At 43.9% G+C, this 10,000-nt stretch overlaps 1 protein-coding gene and 1 long non-coding RNA gene across 3 annotated transcripts in view; one reads left to right on the forward strand and one right to left on the reverse strand.

Moving 5' to 3' along the window:
- Positions 1-1,407: 1,407 nt before the first annotated feature.
- LOC116220011 lies at positions 1,408-4,810 on the reverse strand. Of its 2 annotated transcripts, none has more exons than XR_004163405.1 (5): positions 4,698-4,810; positions 3,117-3,325; positions 2,831-2,984; positions 2,357-2,450; positions 1,408-2,250 (listed from the first exon to the last, which is right to left on the reverse strand). It is a non-coding gene; the product is annotated as an uncharacterized LOC116220011 (long non-coding RNA). The 2 variants fall into 2 exon arrangements; XR_006151861.1 differs by having other exon boundaries at positions 2,357-2,485.
- LOC105892552 overlaps positions 4,799-10,000 on the forward strand; it is an 11,094-nt gene continuing 5,892 nt past the window's right edge. Inside the window, exons 1-2 of the mRNA XM_012818837.3 lie at positions 4,799-5,627; positions 9,330-9,894. Coding sequence (XP_012674291.1) covers positions 9,370-9,894 — 525 coding nt within the window. The 5' untranslated portion in view covers positions 4,799-5,627; positions 9,330-9,369. The remainder of the gene's footprint in view (positions 5,628-9,329; positions 9,895-10,000) is intronic.

Genomic DNA, 10,000 nt, shown 5'->3' on the forward strand with positions numbered 1-10,000 from the left:
AAGAAGGAAAGAGAGAGAAAAAGGGCGGATGAGAAGGCCAGGGAGAAAGGAGGTTGTCTCACACACATGTGTGTGTGTGTGTGTGTGTGTGTGTGTGTGTGTGTGTGTGTGTGCTCACGTCTCAGTCTAGGGGGCTCTGAATCACAGACTCTGGGCAGCACGTCCCTGTCTGTCCTCCCACCTCCCTGTACCGAGAGAGAGAGAGAGAGAGAGAGTGAGACAGAGAGACAGAGAGAGAGAGAGAGAGGGAGAGAGAACATGAAAAAAAAAAGAATGAGCTAGAGGGAGCAGGAGAGACGCTGTGACTCACTGCCTGCACGTCACCATCGCCATTTACACACACAGACACACACACACACACTCACCCAAACAAAAACGGCAGCAGCCATCATCGGAGAAATACCGGCAGGCATTTCCCACCTGAGCCGGCCTTGTGTACACCACTACAAACCCTTCTCACAATGCCACCCAGGACCAGAAATGTGCCTTGTCACACAATTCAACATGACACCTCTATGTCACAGGGGAAAAGGGACGCCGAAATACCTGTTGAGTGCAATAAATAAGGTGCAAAATTCCTGACATCACTTCACAGTGTCTCGTAAATTTTGTTTTAGCCTGTGGGCTCAATTCTGTTAAAAAAAGTTAACAACAATTGGTTTGGTGGAGCCTAATCTCATCGCTTCTTGTTGTACCTCACATTGGATGAAGGCATCTATGAAATGAATAAGTGTCATGAAATGAAAAAACACTCATATTTCTTTAAGAGAAACTCTAAGAGTACACAAAGTAGTCTAAAGAAATAGCATTAGTACTCATATACAGCCCCATTATTATTATATGAGCCACCCATGTGCCCTGACAGAGTTTTTAACCATAGGTATAGCAAACCTGTTTAATGCAAAAATGTAGCCAACACCCTATACACTTCTTTGGCAGACTTTTTTTTTCTGTTCACAGCCAAAAGTATAATTTTTTTCCAGAGTATTACATGGTTCTGTAGCAGTCCGCCCCTCGGAAACCTAAACCACATGACGCTGGAGCAACGTAAATTCAAAATCACGTGTGTAATCGGAGAACAACTACACTGTAAAATTTGACAAGTTGATCTTACTTAAAGGATTCAAGGAAACCGGTTGCCTTGAACAAGTTAAGTTAATTTAACTAGAATTTTCAAGTTAGGTTTACTGTATGTCTACTATTTATGTTTACTTAAAAAAAAGTTGTATTAACTCAATTTATTTGAGTTTATCCTACATCAAAATGTAAGTAAATATTAGTTTTAATTTCTAAGTGTTAGCTACTCATACAACCCAAGTTAATGTGACTTCACTAAATAGTCCTGTTTACTTAAAGGAATTAAGGAAACCGATTGCCTTAGAAAAATTAAGTAAACACAACAAAGAATTATCAGTCAGCCGTATTACTTTTTATTTTCTCATAGTATAACAATTTGTGGAAGCACATACAATTTTGGCAAAACAAAACATTCACTCTAAAGGCGACATTAATTGTGACATGTACTGTAACTGGCCATTCTGGCTTAATATATATTACGTGGAAGTACAAAAAAATTCAGTGTGTTCAAGCAACTCAAAACAACCTGCAAAAGGGCATTTTTCAAAATTGTGGAAGCACATATATATACAATTTTGGCAAACAAAACATTCACTCTTAAGGCGACATTAATTGTGACACATAACTGGCCATTCTGGCTTAATATATACGTGAAAGTACAACAATTCAGTGTGTTCAAGCAACTCAAAACAACCTGCAAAAGGGCATTTTTCAAAATTGTGGAAGCACATACATACAATATTGGCAAACAAAACATTCACTCTTGACCCGACATTAATTGTGACACATAACTCTGGCTTACGTGAAAGTACAACAATTCAGTGTGTTCAAGCAACTCAGAACAACCTACTGCAAAAGGGCATTTTTTAAGCTCTGGAGTTTTGGCCTAAGGTTCCCTACACCCAGATCCAGCATGACCCTCTGAATGAAGTCAAAAGTGTTCTTCAATCTTCTGGGATAGTCCAAATGAAGGTTGTAGATAAGTCCAAAAGTCAAGCAAATAGCTTCAGTATGATTTTGAAGGTCATCCATTACGATGTTACCTTCCAGTATGATAGCAATGCTGGATGGCTCAAGGTGCAGGACATTTTGACTTGGTTGTGGGCTGTCTTCGGGTATGACGGTTAATACCCCAACAGGAATCTCGGTGAAATCCGTGATGGAATCTGAATCCTGCAGACAAAAGGAAGGTTATAAATAGGAGTTTATCCTTGCTGTTGAAAAAGGCCTTCATGACTTAACTGTGTAAAAACATTATATGATTTTATGTAATACTTACAAAACAAACTTTGAAAAAAATCACTCCCATCATCCCCAAGAAAAACTGCAAGACAGCGTAGGACAGCTGTCCGCCTTGCCACAACATCATGGGTCTGCAAATGAGGGGAAAACCAATCAAGAAAAGAAACTGAAAACAATTATTAGGGAAAAACACATGGGCACTGATAATATATAGATAGCTTTGTTATCAACAAATCCCATTACCAAAAAAAAGTAATTTGATGTGCTTAATAGTTGGTGTTTTACTGTTTTTGTTTTTTGAAAGAGGAAACATATTACACAGCACAACAACTAATTAATATGCTTTCAATAGTTTTAAAGTTCATGTTTGGAATTTGTTGATGATGATGACAGAAAATACAACAAACCTTAACCTTAAAGGAAAAGTTTCTTCAGAAAGACTTCTGATAAAGAGGGAACTGGACCGCCATCGTAAAAAGTAAAGACTTTACCCATTCTTAAAATTGCTTACCTTCATTTCAGCTTGAGTAAGGAGCTCTGCAAGTGTCCTGCCAATAACACCCTTCTTGGACTTAAAGATCTTGAGAAATCGAGGGATGTGACGGTCCAAGGACTCAAAAAAGTTCAAGATCTTTACTTGCCACCCTAGTGAACTCTGCAAAAACCTTTAAGAAGAGAACACAAAACAAACACAGCAATACATTGAGATGACCACAATATTTTGATAGAGACAACATGCTTGTTTATCTGATCTGTATGTTTTATTTCACCGAAATTGAATACATTTATTAATATACCTGCTGTTTTCTGAAAAGCGCTGGCCAGCGTTCCAACATGCGTTTCACAGGAGGCTGCTCTTCGACGATTTCTTTGCGTCTCAGTGAGAAGGTCTGGTTCATCAGCTGATTCACAAGTGCTGCATTTGGTGTCCTTTTCTTCATTTCATCTTCAAGCAACTGTCTGTTGTTTTCCAATGCGGATGCATCCTGTGCTCTTTATCTTTAACCTGCAAAAAAAGAAGGAGGTCTCAAAAGTCCACTCAAAGCCATTTCTTTTTTAAATGCAAACTTTCATTGCTCACAAAATTTACATTTTGAGGCAAAGCATGCGTCAGCCAATTAAATTGCCTTTCATGCATAACTGACAGCACAGGCGCTAGCCAATCAGATCTTGTGTTCAAGCTCAGTCTAAAGCACGCGAATATATATAAAAAAGATGGCGGACCAAACTGGGTAGATGGTCGTATTTGTACCTAAAAGTTGTTTGTTTGACTTTTTTGCTTAGATTTTTTAAAAGTTACTGAGAAATAGACACTGTACAATGTAAAAAACCCATTATTGTAACTGAAAAATACTTCTGATAGGATTTGCGACGTGGGTAAACTGCTTGCTAGATGCATGATTGGTTTGGTGACCTGTCAATCTCACTATAACGTCTCCGTTATCAACACAACCCCATGCGCCAGACTCCTCCCACCTCAACCATTGATCCAACGCATCCCAACACATGTAGTATGAGCTAGCCGTTAGCCTGCATGACATGCTCGCCTGCCATTAGAAATGTATTCATAAATATATATAAGCGCATCAAGCATCCAAAGTATATAAAGAATGATTATCACGATAAGTGATAAATTGACATTTTTATCAGTCACAAAGCTTTTGCTGTCACTTTCAAACCGTTTTCCATAATGCCCTAAAATCATGTCTCTGATGTAAGGTTGCGGTGAGCACATGGAGTCCAATTTTAAACAGAGTTGAGTGTTAGCCTGCATGACGTGCTCGAGTGCCATAAACATATATATACGGGAATTGAATTACTACCACCAACTTGGGTTAATAAAAAAACAGGTCAAGACATTTGGGTGGCGGGGGCGATTCAATTATGTTTTAGGAGGTCTTTACATCATGTGCAGGCTATGTTCTTCTGTGGCTAACTTTGACTATAAGCAAGCTAACATCAGTTCATTTCTGCATTAGCTTGTCTTAGTTTTAACTTAATTACCGGGTGTTACCGCTATAAACAGAAAGTATGGCTTCCTAAAAACAGTTTCGAGGAATGAACCCACAGCTAATATATGAAAATAAGCATTTAAGTTGAATACTTACTATGAGACAGAGTTCTGCTTCGCACATGTATAGCGTTAAACTTTCTCCAACTCTCTTCAATCTGATTCTCCTGCCTCTCTCGTATGCGCATGCGCAGTTAAGAGCTATTTAGCACTGAAGCGCTGTGAGTGCGGTTTACTCATGTTCATTGAGTTTTTGAGCTTTTGCATACAAAATGAATACATTACTTAAATAATGTGAGCTAAATCACTGGGATAGCATTACACAAGTAAAGAATACTAAAATGATTTAAGTTAGTAGTCGTGTTACCTTTTACAGTGTAGGCTACGCGCAGCCCTGTATCACGTTCAAGACCCTTTCATTCATTCGGCTCGGTCCGCATACGACCAGCACTGCACATTGCACAGCGCCGAGAGCAAACGAGGATAGTCGGGGGGGGGGGGGGGGGGACGAGCCCGCCCAGGCAGGCAGACGGTGAAATAGCGAGAGACGATGCGATGCCCTCACATTGGATTACTGTGCAGACACATGCAGCACGTTGTCGTGGTCCGTGTTAATGTCGTCACATTAGTCTATTTGCAGTTGCGAAACGAAAATATCGTTCCAATCAGCGGGCCTAAAAATAGGCACGAAGGCACAGTGATATTGGCCAGATATATCAGCAGTCTGTGAAATCAACTTTGACCTCCAATAATTCCTGGTCTGGCAAAACTGAATACAGCGAGTTTTTATTTTTATTTTAACAAATCGACCAGACAGTTTTACCCTCCGTCAAACGTCATGATTGGGAGGTGATTGGCCTGCACAGTGCGTGGAATTTGCCAGCAACATCCCCATGATCTTGTGAGGTCTTAAAAAAAGACCGACTACGTCGTGAACAAAAACAGTTGCAAGTTGACTTTCTGCCCGGCTGTGAAATGAAACTGATCCGCGTGTCCACGTGTTTGTGCTATTTGCATCTCATTTGAATATGCAACGTCGTCTCGCCTATCGGCTGACGCTAGTTTCAGACGCAAACTCCATTGGTCAGATTCAGGTGTGGAAGCACAAATCGGGAAACCCGGCCTCTTTGTACCCGCCCTGCCAGACACGTTGCCTTGGGAGAAGTAACACGGGCAGCCGATTGCAGGTCCTCATCACTGAAACCACGTCCCTCACATCAGCAGCTCACTCCCGAAGTATCCTGGATTTACCACTGAACAAAGGAAAGTAGCCAGAGCCCCGCTCCATCCGAGTAAGGTAAGATTACCATCGGTCTAAAAAACAGCGTTGCTTTGCGTGTTCTGCTTCAATATTAGACTAGACTACAGTGTTCGTTGCGGTGAGATCCCGTGTAGATGATGAATGTACAGAAATGTGTAGGTTATTATGTAATGTGATCTCACAAGTGAGGCTTTATTTAAGTGTGTAGGATTGTCAATAAGCAGTGATGGAAAGACAACGTTACGGCAGAACATAGGTGGCCAAAAATGATCACAATTTTGGACTGGTCCTTGTGTGAAAGTAGGCTATCCAACAAACCCGGTGATTGTGCGCTTCATTAACGCTATCGCCTGTGCTCTTAAAAAATAGTCGTGTGGTATTTTGCGTCATGGAACGCAGGAATTATTTTAGTTTTGTATGGTACACTGAAGTGACCACAGTAGGATATTGAGTCATTGAGTTTAGTTGTTCCGCTGTCTTGTAAAGCCTTTACATTTTTAGTTTAGATGTCGCTTTAATAGAAAATATTAGTCGTTCAGGTTGTCGAGGACCCCACCCCTCAGCCCCACAGGTAGTCCAATAATATAATCATATTGTGATCTCTGGGTGTAGGCCTACTTGTTTAGTAGCCTGTCGGACGATTCCGCTTCTAGATCCAGTGTCATTTGTTTAATGTTTCAACCAATTTGTTGAGCGGCTGATAATGGCCCACCCGTCTGCTCTAGTCTTGTTTAGTCTATAAAACAAGACTTTAGTATAGTTCGTAGGAATATACTTGATTGAGAAGCTATGGGCTATTCTTGATACAGGAAAGGCTGATCCATATTGAGATGAGAGAATTGTGTATTTAAAGTGAGTTGCAGTATGCTTAAACAATATCATTTCTCGAATTCATTTGGACAATCAGACCTTGTCTGAAATTATCAGCATGTTTCCTCACTCTCTTAATTAGTGACTAACACCAACATTTCTCGACGTGGTTGCGAGGTCTTTCTTTGTGTCTGTTACGACAGGACAGGGCAGTCATCTCAGTGCACAGGGTTTGCAACATCTCCAACCTGTGTTAACTTTTGGCAGTGCGTTAGTTTTGATAACCTAAGTGGCATGGGTATGGTGTCTTACAGCGCGGTCATATATTGCCCTTACAAAGGTACATTAAATCGTTGTGGAGTTTTTAGAGAACGCTAAGTATTTTAGCACCAACCAACACATTCCCGCTGAAAACAGAAAATCCACAGGTAGACCGGTCGAGCTCAGTGTTCACAACCTAGTCTTTATAAGTAGTGATTACATGATAAAGGCCAATACATTAAGCCCTGGAAAGACTTGCCAAGAGGAATGTATAGCTCTTGTTATCCCGTTTGAACATGTAGTCATAAGATGTGATGGGTTATAAAAGTGTATACTCTATGACGCCCTAAAATATTTGCACAGGTCACGATACATTCAACTGACCGTGCGTTGCGTCGTGGGTCGTTTGCGGGTAATACGTGGGAGTGTAAGCTAGTCTCAGGTGAGATCCGTTACCATCGTTTGCACATTGCTCCTGTTCTGCTCACGAGTAGCAGCGCAACAGACATGTGATGCCTCGGCAAAAGAAAGTCGTGAGCGTAGCCTTTGGGCTTAATATGTACCATATACTTTTTAATATAGCTCCATCCACATGCATTACATTCATTAACGATAGAAAGCCTTATATATATTGATTTCCCCCCCACACATGGTGGCCTCCCTTGTGTATCCTTGAGAAAAGGGCCTCCAACCCCCTCTCATAACAGAGCAACCCTGTCCTCAGAGACAAAGAACAAGGCACCACTTCCATCAGCTCCACACAGTGTGAGAACTATTCTCCTCATTTTATTCATTTTATTCGACAAAGAGACATGGTCACTCTTGTGCATGTGACAACATGCTTACTGGCCAGCGAGTCGGTTAATGGACGGATATTTGCTGGGAGTGAGCTAGATTGGGTTGATGGAGCGATACCATTGAGCCAAGCTTGTCTGCTGCTGATGGGGTCCCTGGCCTGCTAGGCCCAAGTCACGTGTGTGTGTGAGACAGACAGACAGACAGACAGACAGACAGACAGACAGACAGACAGACAGACAGACAGACAGACAGACAGACAGACAGACAGACAGACAGACAATGTATGTGAGTATTTATGTGAGAGAGAAACAGTGTGTGTTAATGTGTGTGAGAGAGAGACTTTGTGTGTATGTGAGTATTTATGTGAGAGAGCAACAGTGTGTGTTAATGTGTGAGAGAGAGAGACTGTGTGTATGTGAGAGAAAAGGTATTTGTTAACGTGAGTGGTAGAGAAGGCGAGAGTGTGTGTGTGTGAGTGAGAGAGTGTGTGTGGTCCTGCAGCACTCATTCTATGCAGCGCTGTCACAGCGTGACGTTTACCGGTCCTCCTCTATGCTTGGATGCTCACCTCCACATCCTCTGCCTCCGGCCCCGAGCCACAGATGTGGATTTGGCCGTTTCAATCGTAGGCCGTCTCCGTAGGCTGCCTCCTCTCTGGGGCCATTGTTTGTGTCCCGGGGTGGTCGTCATGGTTGCAGCGTTCCAGCCGTGTTGAATTAATAAGCAGCCTTTGGGAGTCGTGCCCTCGGCCACCTGGTTGGTCACACATTTCCCTTTCAATAACCCTCTGCCCACCCCGGCCAGACTCAGACAGCCATTTGGGCAAGTAGACGCTTCACATCTGCTCTGCGCGGGGCACTGTTGTGCAAACACATACATATTCAAGGAAATACGCTCAGAATTTAAAGATGCAGTCCGTATCTTTTAACCAATGGAACATTTTATTACTCACCACGGATTGAAATGTTGTTATCAAGAACGTTATTTTTTTTCAATATCCAGCCATATGTATAATCATCATCCATAGTGCTTTGGCTGGATCGTAGCTTCGCCCACCAGTAGACTAAAAGACAATATTTGGTTTGAGAGATACACAGTAATCAGTGCCAGGCTTCCCAGAAGGAGTGTGTGTGTGTGTGTGTGTGTGTGTGTGTGTGTGTGTGTGTGTGTGTGTGTGTGTGTGTGTGTGTGTGTGTGTGTGTGTGTGTGTGTGTGTGTGTGTGTGTGTGTGTGTGTGTGTGTGTGTGTGTGTGTGTGTGTGTGTGTGTGTCGAGGCTCAGGTGTTGTGACTGGCGCTCCGCTCCTCTGTTCTCGTCTCCTCTGCTCTTGATGTCTGTGTCTCTGCACTTTCACAGGCAGAAGGACTCTGTGTGTGTGTGTGTGTATCTGCACTGTTGCAGGCAGGGCGGGGACATGGTTGGCATTTATTGTGAATGCTCAGGTTGACGTGATTTACCCGCCATGTCTGGCCGGCTGTTAAATGCATGCGCGCGCACACACACAAAAACGCACACATGCACGCAGCAGTTTAGGTTTCAGCTGAGGTGTGAGAGTGGGCAAGAGGACAAGCAGAAGTGGGTGACAGGGCGTGTGTGTGTGTGTGTGTGTGTGTGTGTGTGTGTGCGTGTGTGCATGCCACGCAATGCCCTGCTCCCCTCCACACTGAGAGTTCGCATCCTGTGTGTTCTGACTAAGCACTACTTCTGAAAAGCCCCAAAGCATCAGTAGGCTATGATCACTGCAACTAAGTGAGAGTTCAACTGTTGAAAAACATTCCTAATGTTTGTGTGATGCACAGCTTTTGGACAGGTAAAGGCAGATCACTTGAGTCACCAGTGTGTGTGTGTGTGTGTGTTTCTCCTCCTCCAGGTCAGTGATGGTCAGGATCTGTTAGAGCCAGCAGCAGAGGATGTCTTCCTCCGATTCAGACTACTCCATTGATTGGCTGGCCAGCGATGAAGAGGACACTGAGAGCGAGAGGGGGGGTCTGGGCGCCGACTGCATGAGGTGGGCCAGCGCGTCCTCCACCGGCTGCGGGGGCAAGAGCTGCCCCTCACCCCCCACGTCTGGGGAGAGCCAAGCCTCCTCCTGCAGCCACCAGCACCTCTGCGACGGAGGCAGCGAGGACGGCAGCACGCTTAGGGAGGAAGAGAAGCAGCAGCAGGAGGAGGAGGATCAGAGGAGTTTGCTGGGGATGAGTGACGGCTCCACCTGTAGCTCCCCCTCCAGCTGCACGGGCTCCTGCGACAGAGCCGAGGCGCGTCGGGAGCGCCTGGGGACGGGCACAGACAAGCCCTGGCACCCCTGGAGCGCGGAGGCCCCCAAAAAGAGACTGGCACACAAGAGGCCCCGCAGCTCTGGGGGCCCCGAGCAGAGAGAGGAGTGGCCCCTCGCTCCTCTCCAAACAGACAAGGACCGACTGTTCGCCAGCAAGGTGAAGCACAGGCTGAATAATCAAACTCTGTGTGTGTGTGTGTTGTGACTAACATCTGTTTCATCATGCCCTGTATGATTTCAGAGGTGTGTGTGTGTGTGTGTGT

Source organism: Clupea harengus, chromosome 3 (assembly GCF_900700415.2).
Source record: "Clupea harengus chromosome 3, Ch_v2.0.2, whole genome shotgun sequence".
Taxonomy (NCBI): domain Eukaryota; kingdom Metazoa; phylum Chordata; class Actinopteri; order Clupeiformes; family Clupeidae; genus Clupea; species Clupea harengus.